General features: G+C 49.4%; 1 protein-coding gene across 1 annotated transcript in view; it reads left to right on the top strand.

Annotated features, from left to right (window-relative positions):
- Positions 1-9,612, top strand: part of OSBPL2 (oxysterol binding protein-like 2) — a 43,712-nt gene extending 34,100 nt beyond the window's left edge. The window contains exons 9-14 of the mRNA XM_008570565.1: positions 642-731; positions 2,661-2,784; positions 4,180-4,308; positions 6,414-6,537; positions 7,710-7,800; positions 9,412-9,612. Of these exons, the coding sequence (XP_008568787.1) occupies positions 642-731; positions 2,661-2,784; positions 4,180-4,308; positions 6,414-6,537; positions 7,710-7,800; positions 9,412-9,514 (661 nt within the window). The 3' untranslated portion in view covers positions 9,515-9,612. The remainder of the gene's footprint in view (positions 1-641; positions 732-2,660; positions 2,785-4,179; positions 4,309-6,413; positions 6,538-7,709; positions 7,801-9,411) is intronic.
- Positions 9,613-22,200: the final 12,588 nt, after the last annotated feature.

Raw genomic sequence — 22,200 nt, forward strand, 5'->3', positions numbered from 1 at the left:
GTGACAGCACCCTGCTGTGGGCAATACAAGACCATGGCGATGGGCCCCAGGCTGGGGGTGGGGCTTCCCCCCCCCCCCCCCTCCCCCCCCCCCCCAGCTTCTGCCCCTTCTCCTGCCTGTCCCTGAAGCGAAGCACCCTAGGCAGGGGCTGGTGGATGTGATTCTGGACAGTGCTAAAGTCATCATGAGTGCTCTGTGTTGATTTTTGTTTTTAATAACAATAGTTAATTTATTTTGAAATTTCAAACTACGCCGAAGAGTTGTGTCATCACCAGGTGACAGTGCACAGCCCCTCCTGGAGCACTGCCCATTGTCCAGGCATAAAGCCCTACTCCTGGAAGGTCATGGCCAACTGCTTTGTTTTTAACAGTGTTAATGAGATATCACTTATGTGTCCTAAAATTAACCTATTTTAAGTGGACGTTTAAATGATTTCTAGTAAACTTATCAAATTGTGCGATTATCACACAAGTTTTAGAACATTTTCATCACCCCAGAAAGGCCTGTTGTGCCTATTTGCGGTCATCCCATGGTCACCCCTAGCCCCGAGTAGCCTCTAACTAGCTTTGTCCCTCTGTAGATTTGCCTGTTCTGGGTGTTTCATGTCTTACAGTAAAAGCCTGTGTTTGTTTTTCCTGCAGAACTGGAGATAAGTGTGTACTTAACTTTAAACCATGTGGGCTGTTTGGAAAAGAACTTCACAAGGTGGAAGGGCACATTCAAGACAAAAAGTAGGTCTGCGTGCTGACGGGGTCACGGGACGCTCACACGGTTCAGTGTGCTGTGCAGAGAACAGTCACACCAGAACCTCTGTTCATGGGAGGAAAAGTTATGACTCTTGTTTGTTTGTTTAGAAAAGACATGTTAGGGCTGGCTGGTTAGCTCAATTCATTAGAGCGCAGGTCACGAACACCAAGGTCACGGGTTCAGATCCCCTACTGGCCAGCTGCAAAAAAAGAAACCATTTTATTATTGAGCATAAAAGGAAATAAAGGATAAACTATAAGTGTAATTTCTAGGTGATGTGTGATTGGAGCCCACCCCCTCCCCTCAGGGTAAAAGATCTGGGTTTGTCGTCCTTTGATAAAATCGACATGAGAAATTAGACATTTTCTTTTTTTTTTTTTCTAAAAGATGACCGGTAAGGAGATCTTAACCCTTGACTTGGTGTTGTCAGCACCACGCTCACCCAGTGAGCAAACCGGCCATCCCTATATGGGATCCGAACCCGTGGCCTTGGTGTTATCAGCACCACACTCTACCGAGTGAGCCACGGGCCGGCCCGAAATTAGACATTTTCACTGGGAGGTAACAGTGCAGTTTTACAAACAGAACTAAGGTTTTAAAATATTGAGCACTGGGCTGAGCCCGTGGCGCACTTGGGAGAGTGCAGCGCTGGGAGTGCAGCAGCGCTCCCGCTGCGGGTTCGGATCCTATATAGGGATGACCGGTGCGAGAGTGCAGCGCTGGGAGTGCAGCAGCGCTCCCGCTGCGGGTTCGGATCCTATATAGGGATGACTGGTGCACTCACAGCACTCACTGGCTGAGTGCGGTGCGGCCGGTGTCAAAAAGGACAAAAAAAAAAAAAAATATTGAGCACGTGTTTCCTTCTCTCTACTAGCATGTCGTCAGGCAAAACTCAAATGTCAGCCTGCATGAGCAGCATTTTCACATGATTGCTTGATTCCAATCTGTACGTCAGGGACTTCCACAAGTTTTTGGAGCAGAGAAATGGGCAGCAGTGCTTTAACAAATTTTGGGGGGCTTTTCCCCCTTTGGGCTAATTACCTTATTTCTCAGTTTTTCTTTCACTAAGAAATGTGGGCCATATAATGTTGAGATTCCTTCCAGCTCCTACAGTCTGTACATTTTCTATTAGAAACTAGTTTCTAGTTTAAAACAGTGAGTGCTCTGCTTTGTCCACCAGAAACTCACTTGTCCAAAGCGCCTGTAAAATGCTGTTAGACTGAGGCCAATAACATGAGGTGGGGCTTAGCATGTTAGAGGACAGCAGTCCTGTTCATGAGAACAGTGGCGCAAACCTGCGGAGCAATGCTTCCAGGGGGCCGCGGCCTGCATGTGCGTCCCAGGAAGAGGTGGGGGGAGAAAGTGTGACATCATCACAGTGGCTGAGGCTCCTTTTGGAATCGGGCGGAGAGCCCCAGTGGCCGATCTGCAGAGATTCCAGAGTTGTCACTAAAGGGAGAAAGCAGGTGGGCAGCCAGAGACAAGACAGATGACATTGGCTGAGCGTGGGCAGGGCTGCCTGTGTGATTTATAAAAAAGTTCCAAAGGACTGCAGCACACAGAGATGTAATGCATTTAAAAAATAGCAGTGGGTAGGCACCTGCAACTTTGAACTTACCCGTGTGAGCTCTTTCTGCCCTTCTTGTCTCCTGCAGCTCTGTGGTTCCCCCTCTCAGGCTTTTACACCTTCATTTTCTTTTATACTTTGGTATGTTAGGGTTAGGAATAGTTACTCTCAAATAGCATGACTAGAGGTCCTAAAATGCAAATTTTCATCTTGTGTTTATGTCCAGAGATACCCCAAAATTTATAAGAAGACATGCCAGATGTGAAATTTATTCCATGCTGTGTGTTTAGATGAATGGTTTGTAATTGCTCTTAACTTGGCTTTTAAAAATCCTGTTTGACCACAGCAAAAAGAAGCTGTTTATGATCTATGGCAAATGGACGGAGTGTTTGTGGGGCATCGATCCTGTTTCATATGAATCCTTCAAGAAGCAAGAGCGGAGAGGCGACCACCCCAGAAAGGCTAGGCCGGTAAGTGCTCCCAGGCAGACGCCGGGCGGGGCTGAGCCAGGTGGATGAGGGCTGCTGGCTGCTGTCTCTTAAGGAGTTCCAGAGCTGCCCTGCCTTCAGCTTGCCCTGAGGTGGGATGGGGAGGAAAGCTGGGTGCCTTTGTGGCCCCAGCCAGCAGAGACGAATGTGCAGCTTGTCTGCAAAGTGAAACTGCTTGTCTGTCTGGATTCTGGTCTTGGGGGTGGGGTTTGTTTGTGCTCCGATTGCATGGAGGCTGTTCTTATAACCTGTGGGCTCAGGGTTTCCTAGTGTCTGTCCTCCCAAGGCTGGAAGTATCTGAGGAACCCTCATGTAAGGCCATTTCTTTCCTGGAATCTTCAAGTTTTGGGTCCTTCTTAGTCCAGTCTCCTCTCTTCTTTTACCTGAGTTAGCCTAGACCTATTTAAAATATCAAGCAAATTTCATTTGTGTTTTTCAGTTCTGAATACCAGATAACATATTCAGCATTCAGAAAGAGCTGGCAAGGATTTTCCTCCTAGGGCTTTGGAATACTGATTACCTAAGACTAGTCATTCTCCAGCTCACATCTAACAGTGATAGTTCAAAAGGGTTTTCATGTTCTCAGGGTAACAAGTTGGAGTGTATCAAGCCTGTGATGTGCAGTGTTTATTTAACAAAAATATTCAACCTCCTCCAGGATCTAAGTGTTTTTATATTGGGATATCTTGTGTGCTATTAGATACCTTTTCTAATGATTTTTTAGACCTACTAACCCAGAATTAGATCAAGTAACCTACAGGCAATGTTAATACAGCCCTGTTGAAGTCAGGGGAAGAATTCTTGAGCTTTGATTCCCGTATTTTAAGTATTCTTTCTTAAAAGCTCTGTCTAATAACCACTTTCTTTTCCCAAGACCCACCCACGTTGAGAAGCAAATGTAGCAGTTGTATCTCTTTATTAGATGTGGGGTTCACTTGGGTTCGGTCTAGAACACTGAGATGCCCTGCGCCCTCTGCATGCACCCTTCCTGTGTGAGGCAGGACTGCGGCCTGCGGGGAGGCCTTGGTCTCAGGAGCCGTGCAGTTGGCTCATGTGGCCCGTGCAATGATGCTCATGCTCTGGGTGGCACATGTAGTGCTCCCCATGGAGAGTGCACCTTGCTGCAGACTTGCTGCCTGTCCCCGGCACAGCCCTGCACAGAGAACGGGAGCCACTCCATGAGCAGGGCCCATTCCTCTGTCATCTGATGGACAGACAGTGTCACAAACGGGGGAGGATATTTGATTTTCCCCTTTTAAGAAAAAAAAAAAAGGGAAAGGACGTTTCACTGAGCTCCAGGGTTTGGCTGGAAAGGTGCTGTGGGAGCAGCCCCCTCTGGAGCTGTGGTACAACAGGAGGTGTCTGTTTCTCATTCAGGATGATGGCTCCCGGAAAGCTGACAGTGACGTGGCTGACGATGTGCCCGTGGTTCAGGAGACCGTGCAGGTCATTCCAGGCAGCACACTTCTCTGGAGGATCAACACCCGGCCCCCCAACTCTGCCCAGGTCGGTGCCCCTCCACACCCCGCTGCCCCTCGGCGAGGCCGGGCTGGGCCCTGCATCCATGCCCCTTGTTCCCGAGCAGGGCAGAGGAGCTCTCGCCACGTAGCTGGCTTGTGCTTTTGCAGCTGAAAACTTCTGAGGGCTTCTGTTCTCTCAGGGCCACATCCCAGCCCCAGCGCAGGCCCTGTCATGCTGCAGGGCTCACCCTGCTATGTGCACAGCCCACAGCATCGACGCTGCCCACCCCGCGCCCTCGTCCTTCCCCCAGGAGAGTCTACACCCACTGTCTTATCATGAGGGTTTCAAACCTGGTGGAGAGGTGATTTTTCTGACATCAATTTAGATGCTTAAATGCATTGTGATATTTATTTTTGAAAATTGCAAGTATAATTTTTATTACATATATAATTATATTTATTATAAATTGCACTTCTTATATTACAAACAATAATGTATTAAGTAAAATGTTAAATATGTAATATATTATTATATAGGAGATATAATATATTATGTAATTGTTTCATTTTAATACCTGTTGTTATTTATTTATTTATTTTTGTCTTTTTTCCGTGTCCGGCAACGGATCGCAACCCTCAGTGTTGCCCCCGTACCGGACTGGGGACCGGCAACGGGATTGCAACCCTCGGTGTTGCTCCCGCGCCTCGCTCAGCCAGTGAGCGGGAACCGGTCTGTATGTGGGATCCGAACCCTCGGGCGGGAGCGCCGCAGCGCTTCCCAAGCGGCTCACTATCCAGAGCGCCACCGGGCCGGCCCAACCTGTTGTTATTTTTATATATATACAACTCATATGTTTTTATTGTGTGTTTGACTGGTAGGGGGATCTTAACCCTTGACTTGGTGTTGTCAGCACCACGCTCAGCCAGTGAGCGAGCCGGCCATCCCTATATAGGATCTGAACCCGTGGCCTTGGTGTTATCAGCACCACACTCTCCCGAGTGAGCCACAGGCCGGCCCTTATTGTGTTATTATGTCCTATAACCACAGCAGAGCATGTGTGAAGTAAAGAAGGAAACAGAATAAGATATCCACATACAAGCGCATCACCTCCACACAGCCACTATTATTATTTTAGTAGAGCATGAACTAGTAAAACAATAAAAGTTAACGGGTTTTTTTTAGAAAAAGAAGCCTGTGTTTTTTCAGGAAGTCCTTTTTGAAACACTTGTCCCTCCATCCCTTGGGTCAGTGGTATTCATTGAGTTCCTCCTGTCAGCTGGGCCCAAGGCCTGGGAGGACACTTGGCCCCCAGTGCCCTAGCCCAGCAGAGTGGCTGGTGGTGACACCCACCTGAGAGAGCCATGTAGTGCCTTAGAAGGTTCTAGGGAGCACTCCAGGACAGGGAGCAGACCTGAGCCCTGGGCTTCAGGAATGAAGAGGGGTTGGGGGCTGAGGGGAGAGCAGGGTGAGCGAGTGGCATCTGGGCCGCATCTGGGCAGGGGACCGCCAGGGCAGAGCCCCAGGAGCCGGCTGGTGCATGAGGGTCACTGGGGGCTGGGGAGTGAGAAGTGGAGTGGGGGCCAGGCTGCAGGGGCTCTGAGTGGCTTGGGGTGCTGTGGAAGTCATTTGAGCAGAGGGGAGACCGGTCAGGATTGAAATTTCCTTTGGCTCCTCTGGCCACTTGTCTGGGCACCATGGGGGCACGAGTGGGAGAGGAAGCTGGTGGAGTGTCTGGCTATGGGAGGGGAGCCAAGAGGAGCCAGGGCCGGGGGATGCAGCAGTGGGACAGCTGTGGGTGCGGGGTCGCAGCAGGCCCACCTGGTGGGTGCTGAGGTTGAGGCTCTCTTAGGCACCTGAGAGCTGTCAAGCAGATGGTTGGGGCTGGAGAAGGACACTGGGTGTCCTGGGCGCAGCGTGAACTGCACACCCTAAGATGGGAGAGCCCTGGTGGCCCTGTGGGGTGGACAGCAGGAGCCCGCGGGCAGGTGCAGCAGGGCAGAGAAGGAGTGGCCCTGGGCCGAAGGTTTAGCAGGAGCGTTTCCAGCGAGCAGGTGGCCCAGGCTGCACAGAATGGGTGTCAAGTGCGCGTGGTTCAGACTGCGAGGGGAAAGAAGGCCCCACATGCAGACCTGTCTGTGCTGCTCCTGCAGATGTATAATTTCACCAGCTTCACTGTGAGTCTCAACGAGCTGAAGACAGGCATGGAGAAGACTCTGCCGCCTACAGACTGCCGCCTGCGCCCCGACATCCGCGGCATGGAGAACGGCAACATGGGTAGGCGCTGGCTTGGGGAGGGGACTGCAGGCGGGGGAAGGGCACACAGGGCTCTCACAGGGGGCATGAGGCCTTCCCGCAAAAGGGTGCCCAGGCCCTTGAACCAAACACACACACACCCAGACCTCCTGGAACAGAGTTTCTTAAATTGTCTGTGGCAAAAGACTTTTAAAATGTCTAGCTTGTCACAGACCCATCCTTTGGTAAATACAATAAAATTAAATCACCAGAGAATGAAATGAAAGAGAATATATACAAAATACAAGTCTCTGGTTTTTTACTATTAAATTCAACAGACATTAAGATCACATCTTGGAAACTACGTGTTCATCATGAGTCCATGTAGGCCATTGATGCAGAGACTCATCGCTGTGCTGGTGACACATCATGCAGCTGTGCCCGGGCCAAGGCCTCATGGCTGACCCTTGTGCATAGCCTGGATGAGCTCTATGTAGATCAGTGTTCCCTTTTCCATGTGATAAATGAGCTCGCCTCTCGCTCAGTCACTTCCTCAAGTAGACGGCATCAACAGCAGAGCCCCTTGCTGGGGATACGTGGGCAAAGTGTCCCTGGGTTGTTTGAATGTCATTTTAGTAGAGAAACCACCTCAGAGGAGCACGGCTAGGTTGGACGGTGGTGCTGGAGCCCTGTCCACAGCTCAGCATGTCCACTTCCCATTCTTACCCAAATGCTGCCACGATGCTCTGCATTCCACAGTTATCTTGCGTCCTTCATCAGAAGCCACACAGCATTGATCCTGGAAGGTGAAGGTTAAATGGAACCCATCTTTGGGTGAAAGAGCTGGGTTCTGGATCTGCACACTGGCCCTGGTCTGCGCCTGCGCCCACTTGGGAGTCGTGTGGTGTTAAGTTGCTGCCCCAGCTTCAGACACCTGTACCCACAGGCCACACTTTGAGGAACGCTGTTCTAGAACACAGGGCCCCTGTGGCTCGTGGGCCAGGCAGTGTGGGGCTGGGCCTCGGCACTTGGAATTGCATTTGGTCTCCTGGTTACCAAATTCACCATCCATGGCCTTCCCACCAGGGTGGGACATATGTTCTGGAGGTCTAGGGGTGTGGGGGGTGTGTGTGTATGCACTGTCTCTGACATAAACTGGAACCTTCGCTGGTATCCTGACCCCTCATCCCAAGGCTTATGTGCTTGGACCCTAGACCTGGCCAGCCAGGAGAAGGAGCGGCTGGAGGAGAAGCAGAGAGAAGCCCGCAGGGAGCGAGCCAAAGAGGAGGCAGAGTGGCAGACCAGGTGAGGCTCCGCAGCAGCTGGCCGGAACAGCAGGGAGATGGGCCCCCCACACACCCAGGGCAGTGAGGAGGGTCCCCACACACCTGGAGCAGGGAGGAGGGTCCCCACACACCCGGGGCAGTGAGGAGAGACCACCCAGTTGGAATGGCCTGTGCACAGAAGCCAGGTCTCCTCAGACCCTGGCCTGACTGAATGCTTCCTGATGTCTTTGATCCAAAGCACTTTTCTTGAATATGATGAATTTAAGGAGAAAATGTAGCTCGAACCCACTGCTCTTGTAAGGAAAATGCAGCTGGTAGAGGGTATTGGTGAGGTGCCCTGTGGGCTGTAATCCAGCCCTGTGGGGCAGTAACACATGTGGAGTGCCAGGCTGAGCCAAGTTCCGCCGTCTAGCTACACCCTTGATCAGTGAAAGTTTTGTTGTGGCGTCTCCACCTGTATAGGTGTGGGGGACACGGAGGGGTGTCTGCACACACTTGTCCTCAGATCAAATAAACCTTGCAGAGGTATGAGACCACATCAGCTGCTAAGAACTTTAGTTCTATTTTCTTACTTTAATGTCTTAAACTGTATTTTGTTTGTTCTTTAACTATCAATATAAAAACAATCCATTTAGTAAGGATTCAATCAATAAAGTACTATAATAATTAAGCATAATTTAAAAGTATATATAAGTAAAAAACTTTGGTCTTTTACAAAAATCTGTATGTTTTTGAGCTGTTTTAACCTATCAGGCTACGTAATTTATAGTACTTGTTTTCAAGGTCCAATAACAGCCTCTGTAATGACTTATTTGTGGCCAGAATTTTTGAAGCCAATTCTTGATGCCTGGGCTCCAATTTAATTTAATTTGTGCTTTTAATAGTTTGACGTGGAATTTGCCTTTGTTCCAGAGAAAAACTGTCTGAAAATAGTTAACCTTCCTTCATTTGGTTTTTTAAGCACTGAGAAATATTTTAAAATAATTTGTGAAAATGGTATTTTGTTCCCAGAGGACAGTTACTCCTACTCTGTGAGCTCCCCCACAGCACACTTATGGCAAATTGTGATGTTCTTAGTTGATTTCGTGTCCTAACACAGTCGTACACAGTGAAGCCAGTGAAGCCGCAGCTGGCACTGGTGCTCTGGGTGGTCCCTGAGAGCATGGGAGCCGGGCAGTGGCTGTGCTGGCTTATGGCCAGGACTGAGCCTGAGATGTGCCAGAGGCCATGGCCACCTCCTCATCCCTTGTCCCGTTAAAAAAGAAAATGTATACGTGGTCTGCTTTGAAAGAAAGAAATGTGAACATTGTAACTGTTCTTACCTTTAAAAGTACAAGCGTTATTTAGATACAGTAACCAATCTCTGATAATGCCCAGCTTGATGTTTTGTGTTGAGTTAAATCCTTGAGGTTTTGTTGGAAAATGAAACTGATCTGACATGGCTGGATGTCTTTTAACCACTCACGTGGAAATGTGATCAGTAATTCTCTGTTGAAGTGTTACCCTGGGCTGCATACACATTGCTGTATAATGCTTAACTGGGCGGAATAGTCCTTAACCAAGAAAAATCAATGGCTCTACTTTCCTGTCAAGCTGAGCATCTTCTTACCACCTCCTTTGTATCCTGCAGGTGGTTTTACCCAGGCAATAATCCCTACACTGGGACTTCCGACTGGTTATATGCAGGAGATTACTTTGAGCGGAATTTCTCAGACTGCCCAGATATCTACTGAGGTGCTGGAGGGTCCGTGGACCCTGAGGTGTAAGGCTGGACTCCCTGGAACGGCCACTCTGAGCTTCGTCACGGCAAAAACCAGCTTTTCTAGCGACTGTGTTCATGGAGATAGCATCACCCCGATCAAGGATTTAATTCTAATTAACTGTTGATTGCCAAACATTTTACTACTGTGTGGTCTCCTCATGAAGCTTCACTTGGGATCATCATGTTCATTAAGGTTAAGAAGGAAGTTCTTCACAGCCCCGTTCATGTGACAGAGAACCGCTGGGGCTTGTTTAGCTTACAGCACTCCCTTAATTATAGAATCTGTAACTAAGGCAAGCAACAGGAAGGGCCCACGTTCTCCATACAGTGCAGTGGCAAAGGATTTCTGCAAGTATTTTAAACTTGAGCCAATAAGGGGGAAAAGAGAATCTTGAAAACCACCCTGCAGAGAATTGCTTTCTAAATCATGGTGACACGAAAAGGAAGATTTCCAAAGCACCAGATTAAATGGAATGAAAAGTTGTCAGACTCTGAGTTTTTTTACCAATCTTCAATAATGTAAAGGTTACTTTTAGAATATTTAAATTAAAACTACTTGAATGGTATTTTGCTGAAGAGCAACATATGCATTAATCACCAACTGTATACTGTCCAAAATGAAGCATTACTGCGAAGACCCAGAGTGGGCAGACCGAGAGTTGGACAGAAACTCCCCAAGGCTGCTCCCACCCTCCAGGGCCGGCCTCTGGCCACCAGGTTCCACAGTCCTGGGGCCATGCCTATGTCTCGGAGGGGGTTGTTTCTTACTGCACTTTGCCTGTGTCCATAGCACTCCGTGTTTTTGTTTTTCCCAGTATGCGTGTTGAGAATATGAATGGTCACACCTGGTCGTGCACTGTGGGAGGGCCAGATGCAGAATCTACGTACAGTGGTGTCATTAAAGTTATTTAACCAAAATAGGCATGTCCATCTCAGCATCCATCTTTATCAAGTTACTAATTTTCTTTACCTAGAGATGTTGACACCATAGATCATGGTAGAACTCTTTGAATTGACAATCTGCTGTGTGCACACACACACATACACGTCACATGCAATGCATGTACACACGCACACAACACACAGGCACATGCATGCACATACATACACGCATGTCGTGCACATGCATGCACACACACCCAGGCAGATAACACGCACATGCATGTGCGTGCACGCACACATGCACACGTGTGTGCACACGCCACACACACACACAATGCCATGGAATATGGGTTACCAAATCAGGCACTTCTTCTTTTTTTTTTTTTCCCCCTTTTTGTCTTTTTTACGGACCGGTAACGGGATCACAACCCTCAGTGTCGCGCCCGTACCGGGGACCGGCAATGGGATCGCAACCCTCAGTGTCACGTCCGCACCGCACTCAGCCAGTGAGCGGGAACCGGTCTCCACATGGGATCCGAACCCTCGGCGGGAGCGCTGCCACGCTCCCAAGTGGCTCACTCTCCAGTGTGCCACCGGGCCAGCCCAAAATCAGGCACTTCTGAATGAGAGGGAGTCACTGTTCTGTCTCTAGGCTTCAAAATTACATTTGTAATTAAAACACTTTTAAGAGTGAACACTTGCTTTGAAAGCTTGATTTTGTAGCTTTGGAAACTTGAAGGGATGGTATTTCAGTTGAATCCTGGAGTCTTCCTCAGTGGCCTGCAATCTCTGTGCCATCTGCTCAGGAAAGGCCTGAGCAGAGCCACTTGGCAACTTTCAGATGCATCTGAGGATTTATGATTTTGACAGCATTCAAAGATCAGATTGAAATTTTCAACAAACAGGGCAGGTCATGTGCCTCTGCTGGAGGCCACTTACTCTCCCAGACAGGCTGTGAGCAGCTCATTCTCCAGGGAGGACGGAAGGCTGAAAGTGCCAGAGGGCAGGACTCCAAGACACATTTAACACAGCTGTGTTTAGGGAAGTTTAACAACTTTCCAGTCATTCCCTTTCTTACTGTTTAAAATAATTTGCCAACGGTTTGCATTTCCAAGCCCTCTCCTGGGGCCAGGCTCTTGGTAATTTGGGGGCATCAGTTATGCAGACGACCCATTCTGGCTGGTTCCTGTGCGCAGGTGCCTAAGTCAAAGGGGAGGGGCACTGAGGGAAGCCACACAGCCATGTTTTCAAGGTTATTTTAATTTTTGATTACAATCTTTTGTTACTTCTGTTTTTGCAAAGTCTAACACATAAGAAAGCTGTCACCTAAACTTTGTCACTGTTGATATCTACCAAATGTCAAATGTCTCTAATAAAGAGTTTTTCAGTAGAAGATATATATATATATATTTTTTAAAGATGACCGGTAAGGGACGGGCCGGCCCGGTGGCGCACTGGATAGGTGCGCCGCTTGGGAAGCGCAGCGGCGCTCCCGCCCGAGGGTTCGGATCCCACATACAGACCGGTTCCCGCTCACTGGCTGAGCGAGGCGCGGGAGCAACACCGAGGGTTGTGATCCCGTTGCCGGTCCCCGGTCCGGTACGGGGGCAACACTGAGGGTTGCGATCCGTTGCCGGACACGGAAAAAGACAAAAGACAAAAGACAAAAAAAAAAAAAAAAGATGACCGGTAAGGGGATCTTTAACCTTGACTTGGTGTTGTCAGCACCACGCTCACCCAGTGAGTGAACCGGCCATCTCTATATGGGATCCGAACCCGTGGCCTTGGTGTTAGCACCACACTCTCCCGGGTGAGCCACAGGCCCGCCCTGAAGATATGTTTTAAAAGATGACAACTGCCCACTCATGAGGCGTTGGCCATGTGGAAAGTGGTGGCCTTCTTGTGGCCATGCTCTGGCCAAGAGGCCTCGGTGCTTTTCAAAGACATCTTGTAACTTTGAATGCCCTTGGGGAATGAAAGGTATAGCAAACTTTTTTCCCAACAGAACTGAATATTTTGATTTGAAGTTACAATTCAGTTCTATGTTCACTGATTCGGGCAGGTTTATTGCAAGCCATTGGAGATTTAACGGTGGGCAGACAGTCGTCCTCAGAGTGTTTTATGTAAAATATAAATTCATGTTACAGGGCTCAGTGGTGCTGACCAGGTTTAACGAGGACGGGTGTTGTGTCTGAGTCACCGGCCAGTGCAGCTGGGGGTGGGGTGGTATCAAGGATGAAGGGATTGCCACCAGCACCTGCAGCCCTCCCACCTAGGCTTGGCTCGGGTCATGAGAAGGTGCAGAGAAGCAGGCCCCGGTCCCTGAGGGCACCACAGCATTTTGCCACCCCTGGCTGCCACAAGAACCACCTGCTCCAAAGCATGTGTCTCCGTGAGGAGTGTAGACGAAGCAGTGCAGCAGAGCCGAAGGACGTGCCTGTGTGGGCCACGCGGCTGTGTAAGCACAGGTGCTCTCAGAAGGAGGGCGTCTATGGGTGCTCACAGCCCTCGCCGTAGACACAGGAAACCAGGCAGGGCCCTTGAGGGGCAGCTCCTGCTGGTTTCCTTGGCCTCTATTATCCTTTCAGACTGTCCCCAAAGCTCACGACGCTTGTGCCTCTCGAAGGATCAGAACAACAGCTCTGCCAGACAGGCAGGCATGGGGAAATGAATGTCATACCCAGCAAGGCCCAGCTCTTGGAGGAGTGCCACGTGCAGCCCTGCTGGCTGCAGGGAGCCTCAGCAGGCCTGGCCTGGGACCTCAAACACAGGGGACATACCATCTGCCTTCTGGGTCCTTGTCCCAGCACAAGGTCAGGAAATCAAAACAGGATGAGAGACATGCCCTCCAGGCAGTCCCCTGCAGGAAGCTCTTTCGCAAGGCCAGCACTCTTTGGGAAACATTTCTTCCCAACAGAAATGAGATTCACAAGTTTCACAAGTCTTACGATTCCATGAGGAACAGTGTGAAATGACATAGTTAAAGATTCTAATAAGCTTCAAGATGTCAGAAGCACCAATAGTCCTTGTCCTGGTTGCCTCTGAGTTCCAAGGGTATGACGAGGGTTGTCAAGGGTTGTGTCCTGTCTGGAGCAGTTGGACCTGGAGCAGAGTTCTATCTGCAGAAAGTTCTTATAGTCCTGGTTTTCTCTGGTCTCAACATTTAGATTTTCCTATGTCCAAAGTGGGTACAAAGATCAGGACGCCCAGTTAGTAGTCGGAAAAAAACAGCTTGTCGTTAGGCAGCATGTGGACCGGGGGCTCCCTCGTGTCCCTGGCAGGTACATTCCTCACTATGTTCTGTGCACTTGCGTAAGATTTTCACGAAGTGAGAACCACATTTCAGTGGTCTCTTGGTATGATGTTCACTGGACACTTGTCACTTGATGAGCTGCTCCTCTGCCTTTTGAGGACCTTCTGTCTTGGTCAGGTGTTTAAGAGTGATGCTTGGTCTCTGCAGAGGGGCAGCCGGCTCCTGCCTGTCCTGTGTCCCTGGCCAGCCGCCGGGCAGGTGCTGTTTGCGTCTGGCCTGCCCCATCACTGTGCCTGTGCTAGGCGGTTCCTTCACCACCGTGTTCATCCTGCCCTGTAGCGTGAAAATGTCAGGCAAGAAAATACGCTAGCAAGATGTGTTTATTTTTATAATATGTAATAACTGTCAGTACCCATCTATATTAACAGAATCAATCATTCTTAGGTTTTTTTGGAGGGCTTGTACAAATTTGTGAAGACAAATGTTAACCTCTAGTTCTGAATAAAGAGTTTTTGAAAATGGGTTGTGGCTGACATTTGTGTCAGATAGGACAATTTTTCACTGTCTCGGCTGCTCTGACCTTTCTGGAAATGGCTACATGTCCTCGTGCCTGGGTCTCAGATGTTTGCACTGTGTGTTCTTCAGGATTGGCCTAGCAAATGGGTTGTTTCCAAAAACTGCTGCAGTGAAGACCCCTCTTCATTTGAGGGACACGTGTGACACCCATTGGGTAGGCACCCTGGCTGGGTGAAGGGTCCAGGACCTTCCTAGAACAGGAAGGAGCTCTCCTAGAATGTGGGGTTCTCTCGACTCGCAGGCTTCTCCCGCCTGGCCTCTGCCCAGATGGGCCCCAGCACCTTGTGCTTTCAGTAGGGTGAGCCGTGTGGGGACAGTCGCCCCCATGGCCACTGTGGCTCTGGGCAGAGGGACAGACAGTCCCAAGATTTCAGCACTCTCGGATGCTCCAGGAGCACAGTTGTGGATTCCACTGTTGTCTGATGAGGCTCAGCCCCCGCCAGAGTCGAGCCCGGTGTCACAGGTGTTTAATCCCCATAGTCACGATCCAGCCTGACCCACAGAGGAGGGAAAGGGGTGCAGAAGGAGGTGTGCCCACGGGGTCCCCTCGGCCATGTATGCAAGCGGAGCTCAAACCTTCCTTACAGTGGACCTCCCCCTTGCCAGGGGCATGGTTGTGTGAATTCTGACACACTCACACTGTCCACAGTCCACTGTGTCACTGTTCTCCAGAATGCTTGCTGGTGCCCCTTGCACTCAGTGCCCCCTTCCAGCCCCGAGCCACCACTGGTCTGCTTTTTGCCCCTGTAGTTCTGCCTTTCCCTCGAGTCTGGCTTTTTTCCTGTAGAACGATGCATGTGAGACTCTCCCGTGGTGCCGTGTGCACCAGTGGTTGGTTTGTTCCTTTTATTGCTGGGCAGTAAAGTGCCCACAGTTTACCCACTCACCAGTTGATGGAGGTTTGAATTGTTTCAAATTTGGGGCATTTATGAGAAAAAGCCACTGCAGACATTCATATATAGATTTTTGTGTGGATATCTGTTTTCGCTTCTCTTGGATAAATACCTAGGAGTAGCATGTCTGGGTCAAATAGTAGCTGTATGTTTAACTTTATAAAAAACAAAACGAGGGCCGGCCCGGTGGCGCACTGCTACAGTGCGCCGCTTGGGAGCACGGCGGCGCTCCCGCCGAGGGTTCGGATCCCACATACAGACCAGCCGCTCACTGGCTGAGCGAGGTGCGGGAGCAACACCGAGGGTTGCGATCCCGTTGCCGGTCCCGGTCCGGTACGGGTGCGACACTGAGGGTTGCGATCCGTTGCCAGTCACGAAAAAAGACAAAAAAAAGGAAAAAAATAAATAAATAAAAAAAAAATGAAATGGCTACCTCACCAGAGAAGATATACAGATGGCAAATAAGCCTATGAAAAGATATTCAACATCATACATCATTAGGGAATTGAAAATTAAAATAACAAGGAAGTACCACTATACACCTACTAGAGGACTAAAATCCAGAACAGCAACCATACCAAGTGCTGGCAAGAATGTGGAGCAACATGAGCTCTAACTCACTGGTGACTAACTCGCCCCCACAGACATGCATAGCAGACAGCACAGCTACTTTGGAAGACATTTGGCAGTTTCTTACAAAATTAAACACACTCTTACCACCCAGCCACTGCACTCCTTGATATTTAGCAAAGGAGTTTAAAACATGTCCCCACGAAAACCTGCACACAGATGTTCAAAGCAGCTTTATTCATAATTGCCAAAACTTGGAAGCCACCACAATGTCCCTCAGTGCATGAACAGATAAACAAGGTGTGGCACATTCAGACAATGGATATTATTCGGTGCTAAAAAGAAATGAGCTGTCAAGCCACAAAAAGACATAGAAGAGACTTCAATGCACATTTCTAAGTAAAAGAAGCCAGTTGGAAAAGGCTAAAAGGCTGGCCACTTAGCTCAGCTGGTTAGAGCACGGTGTTATAACACCAAGGCCAACGGTTTGGATCCCCACATGGCCAGCTGCTAAAAAAAAAAAAAAAGACTACATACTATATAATTTTAACTATATGACATTCTGTAAAAGACAAAACTATGGAGACAGTAAAAAAATCAGTGGTTGCCAGGAGTTGGGGGAGGTAGGGATGAGTGGGTGGAGCACAGAGGATGTTTAGGGCAGTGGAATACTCTGTATGATACTATAATGGTGGATACATGTCATTATACACTTGTCTGAACACACAGAATGCACAAGATCACTATGGTCTGAATTATGTCCCCTCCAAAATCCAGGTGTTGAAACTTAATGGTTAATATGATGGCATTAGGAGGCTGGGCCTTCAAGAGGTGATTAAGGGCTCCTCCTTCATGAACAGGATTAAGGCCCTTATAAAAGAGGCTTCTCACAGCGTTCACCTAACTTGCCCTCTGCCTTCTGCCATGTGAGGACACAGTGCTCCTCCCCTCTGGAGGATGCAGCAATGAGGCACCATCTTGGAAGCAGAGACTGGACTGTCACCAGACCTGCTGGCACCTTGATTTTGGACTTCCCAATCTCCAGAACTGTGAGAAAAAAAAATTCTGTTCTTTATATATTACTCAGTCTGCTATGATGTTATAGCAGCACAAGCAGACTAAGACAGAAATTGGTACCAGAGGAGTGGGGTGTTGCTATAATAAATACCTAAAAATGTGGAAGTGGCTTTGGAGCTGGGTAAGGGGTAGAGGCTGAAACAGTTTTGAAGTGAATGCTGGAAAAAGCCTAGATTGCTGTGGATGAAGAGCAGTGTTAAGGGTGATTCTGGTGAGAGCTCAGAAGAGGAGAGCTGTAGGGAAAGTCTGAGTCTTTTTTGGAGATTAAGTGGTCTTGACAGTGGAGACTATTCTGATGAGGTGCCAGATGGAAATGAGGAACAAGGTATTGGAAACTGGAGGAAAGGCCATCTTTGTTATGAAGTGGCAAAGACCTTGGCTGAATTGTGTCCACATCCTCAGACTTTGTGGAAGGCAGAATTTAAGGGTAATGAACTAGGATATCTGGTGGGAGAAATGTCTAAGCAGCAGTGTGTTCAGGGTGCTGCATGGCTTCTCTTAACCTCTTACAGTAAAATGCGAGAAGAACAAAAAGACAGAATTTATCATCAAAGGGGAAGCAGAATGTAAAGATTTGGAAAATTCTCAGTTTGGCCAAGAAAAGAATAAAAAAGTGTTTTCAGGAGCGAGTACAAAGGGTATGGGAAAGAGGATGTTTGATAAAGAGTTTGTGGGTAAAAGGAAGCCAGGTGCTGCTCATCAAGACAGTGGGCAAATGACCCTCAAGGCACTTCAGAGATCTTTGAGGCTTCTGGGCTCCTCTCAGGCCCAGAGTGCCAAGGTCTTGAGGGCAGAACAGTTTCAAGGGAGGGGCTGGGGCGCCCTTGAGACCTCAGGGCTTGCTGCCCAGGTCACCTCAAGTTTCTGATCCATGCACTCCACGTTCCAATGCAGCGCTCCTCTGCTGTCACAGCTGTGGCTCATGCAGGCCCAGCTGCAGCTCAGGCCACCACTCTGGAGGGTACAAGCAGTAAACCATGGGGGTGTCCACGTGGTGCTAACTTTGCAGGTGTGCTGAGTGCAGGAGCTGTGGGGCCTGGCCACATCCACCTAGATTTCAAAGGATGCCTCGGAGAGCCTTGGGGCTCAGGTGGAGAACTGCCACAATGGCAGGGCCACCACAGAGAGCCTCCATAGGGCAATGCCCGGTGGAGTCATGGGAGCAGGCTGTCCTGAGACCCCAGGCCTGTGAGCCACCAGCATGCAACACCAGCCTGGGAGAGCCACAGGCTGACTCCAGCCTGTGAGAGCTATGACGTGGGAGAGTCATGGGGTGGGGCCACCAGGAGAGTCATGGGGTGGGGCCACCAGGAGCCTTGGGGACCAAATCCCCAGCCCCAGTGTCTTGAGAAGGTGGGACATGAAGTCAAAGAAGATTATTCTCAAGGCTCATGTTTTTTTTTTTTTTTTTTGTCTTTTTTCCATGTCCGGCAACGGATCGCAACCCTCAGTGTTGCCCCCGTACCAGACCGGGGACTGGCAACGGGATTGCAACCCTCGGTGTTGCTCCCGCGCCTCGCTCAGCCAGTGAGCGGGAACCGGTCTGTATGTGGGATCCGAACCCTCGGGCGGGAGCGCCGCCGCGCTTCCCAAGCGGCGCACTATCCAGTGCGCCACCGGGCCGGCCCTCAAGGCTCATGTTTTAATGTTTGCCTTGTTGGGTTTTGGACTTACTTATGAACTGTTCCTTCTTTCTTCTTGCCTGTTTCTCCTTTTTAGAACAGTAATATCTGTTCTATCCCTGTTCCACCTTTGTATTTCGGGAGCACGTGACTTCTTTGATTTGTGAACACACGTTCACAGTTGGAGGGAAATTTGCCTCAGGATGAATCTTGAGTCTCATATCTGGTTCAGATGAGACTGAACTTTATCTAGAGTTTTGAGTTGGTGCTGGAATGAGTTAAGGCTTTTAGGGCTATTGGGATGGAGTGAATGTACTTTGCGTGTGAGGAGGACAGGAATTTGGGGGGGGGGTAGGGTGTACTGTGACGGTTTGAATGTATCTCCTCCAAAGTTCTGGTGTTGAAACCTAATGGACAGTGTGATAGACTAAGAGGTTGGGCCTTTAAGAGGTCATTAGGCCATGAGGGATCCTCCCTCGTGAATGGGATGAAGGCCCTTGTAGAAGAGGCTTCCGGCAGCGTTCACCTTGATTGTCCTCTGCCTTCTGCCGCACGAGGACACAGCGCTCCTCCCCTGCAGTGGACACAGCAGTAAGGCACCATCTTGGAAGCAGAGAGCAGCCCTTGCCAGACACCGAACCTTCTAGCACATTGACCTTGGACTTCCAGCCTCTAGAACTGTGAGAAATAAATTTCTCTTCTTTATAAATTACCCAGTCTGTGGTACTCTGTTGTAGCAGCACAAAATGAACCAAGAGTGAACTCCGGCATAAACCATGGACTCTGGCAATAACGATGTGTCACCGCAGGTTCATCGAAGGTACAAATGTCTCACTGTGGTCAAGACTCTGATAATAAGGAAGGCTGAGCGTGTGTGGGGAGGGGCACTGTCTGCTTTCTGCTCAGTTCTGCTGTGAACTTAAAATTGCTCTAAAAAGTTAGGTCTACTAATAAAACAAAGTAAAACAAAAACAAAAAAACCATGCCTGCCAAACTGTTTACAATGGCTGTGCCATCTTGTATGCCCACCACCACCAAGGACCAGGACCATGAGGCTCACGAGTGCTGCAGGTGTGCTTTCTTGCAGTTCAGGACATTTTTTTGGTTTAGTTTGATTTTTTTTTTTTTTTTTTTTTCTAGTAGGATTAACAGAAACAACTTCCTTTAGCAGATCTCTTTGGTTATTCTAAACCCCGTTAGCTGACTACCCGCGTTTTGGTGACACTGCTTTTCTAGAAGCTAATGACGTTTTGTAGACATTCTCCACTAACTTTAATCAATGCAAATTGATGATCAATTATAAAATAACAATCGCCACTGCCCATCAAGTGCCTCTGTCAGGCCAGGCTCCTAGGGGCCCTGGTGTGTGTCCTTCACTGTCTGCAATTCTGACACAGGGCAGCCTGTGTGCCCCAGGGGACGGCAGCACAGGGACCAGGTCCTGGCAGCTGATGGGTCCTCTGCACAGGTCACACGGCAGGGGGCGTGCTGTCACACCCGCTACACTCACACAGCCCATCAGCTGGGAGTGGGCACCTGCAGTGGCCCCTACGGTGCCTATCTCCATAACTTGTGTCCCTGCTGTAGAACGTCTGGAACGTATTGGATGTTCACTTGATGTATGTGTAGAGTCTGCTGTTTTTTTTTTTTCCATCCCAGGCCACAGGCTCCCCAGCTGGAGGAAGTGCTAAGTCCAGGGCCCCTCACAAGTCACTGCCTGGAAGCAGGACACAAGTGGTCTCTGGGTTCTGCAAAGTTGGTTCCCTGCGGCCTCCACTGGCAGCTTTTTAACTTTTCATGACTTTGAACAAGTGACACTTGCCTGCCAGCCTCTTGTCTGGAAAGCCAGCTGGGATCTTCTCATCTTTCCCTCATTGCACAGGGTGTGGTGATGGGTGCCTGCCAGGCTGCTGCATCGGTGACCTCCGGTCACTAGCGCCCACAGCACTGCACACCAGCTGCTCTCAGCCTCTCTGGTCTTGGGGACCCTTCAGATTCTTAAAAACTATCAAGGACCCAAAAGGCTTTTGTTGTGGGCTTAAGGAAGACATTTAAAAATATTAACTAATTGAAAAATAACAAATCCATTACTTGTTAACATATATAAAATTTTAAGTGAAAAATAGCTATATTTTCCAAAATGAAAAAAATAGTATATGTTTAGATCAATTAAAGTTTTAAAACTGGGGCCAGCCCGGTGGCGCACTGCTACAGTGCGCCGCTTGGGAGCGTGGCGGCGCTCTCGCCGAGGGTTCGGATCCCACATATAGACTGGCTGCTCACTGGCTGAGCGAGGTGCGGGCGTGACACCGAGGGTTGCGATCCCGTTGCCAGTCCCGGTCCAGTACGGGCGCGACACTGAGGGTTGCGATCCGTTGCCGGTCACTAAAAAAGACAAAAAAGGAAAAAAAAAAGTTTTAAAACTGAAGCATCATAATAGTGTAAAGATGAAAACTAAATACAACAATGTCCACCAACACCACAACAGATACATAAGTTGCAGACTTCATCCATCAGAATGTCATACAGGAGTTGCAATGAACACGTGAGAGCTACCTGTACCAACATGAGTAAATTTTAAAAATGTTGAATGAAAAAATACTTTTCACTTCTAGACTTTTTAGGAAAAACTGATAAACACATAAATTTTATGTCTACATACATAGACAGTAAATTACCAAGCTGCGTGGGGATGGCTACCCAGATCCTGGGTCATGGGACCTGAGAGACGAGAGATGGGCGCAGGGGAGAGGGTGGGGACAGGGAGGGCGGGGTGCAGTGACTCTGTATCCACGCTTTTTAAATTTCTTAAAACTGTCAAAGAAGATTGGAGGGAACCAAGACACTGCTTCACATTTTTGCAAATACCTCGTCTGGCTTCATGGAGGACAATCTGGTCAGGCAGTTCAGTCTGGTCCACTGCCCTCATCAACTTCTGGAAAACTCCACTGGATGCTTGGGAGAGTGGGGTGGAAAGGCCAACGTCCTGGTGTGTTGACACCCCCGGCAGCCCTGGGAACCTGCTCTAAGACCTCAGCTCTGTGCAGCTTTAAGCAAATCCCACGAAACTTCTCCCTCCGGTGGGGCAGTTGGCTGGTGCTGCCCAGGCCTTCTCACGCTGCTTGCCTTAATTCAAATTAACTCAAAATAACATGAAGCTGATCCTTTCCTAGCTCCAGTGTCATAAGACTAACTTCTACCTTTTTCAACCTTGTGACTACTTTCTTTACATCTCAGGTCCTGGAATCTTGTTCACAGAATAATGAATATCAGAAGGGCTGGATTTCTGCGGGCTTACAAGTGGTGGCTCCATCTGACCAAGCTCCAGGTCTATATGGGACCATGTGGCTGACCGCCACACCAGACCTGCCTTCCTAGGCATGTGGAATCTGGCTCCTGTGCCTGGGGTCCCCGCAGAGCTAAGCCTCAGGATATTTTTCCGGGTGGACTCTGGCTCCTGTCCCTGAGAGTCTCTGCACAGCTGATCCTCAGGGACACTTTTCTCGGTGGCCTCTGGCTCCTGTCTCTGGGGGTCCCCGCGCAGGCTATCCTCAGGACACTATTCTGGGTGGACTCTGCCTCCTGTGCCTGGGGTCTCCGCGGAACTGAGGACAGCGACGGGGTGGGCTCATGGCCGCAGGTCCCGAGCGCCCAGCGGAAACCCGCCCGCGCTCCCTGGCGCCGCCGCCAGGGGCCGCCGCCGCACCCCCATGACACAGCAACAATAGGGGCCGCTCTGGCCGGTCCTCCGCGCGGCCCGCACTTCCGCCGGAAGGGATCGCCA

The sequence above is a fragment of the Galeopterus variegatus genome, unplaced genomic scaffold (assembly GCF_000696425.1).
Source record: "Galeopterus variegatus unplaced genomic scaffold, G_variegatus-3.0.2 Scaffold614, whole genome shotgun sequence".
Taxonomy (NCBI): domain Eukaryota; kingdom Metazoa; phylum Chordata; class Mammalia; order Dermoptera; family Cynocephalidae; genus Galeopterus; species Galeopterus variegatus.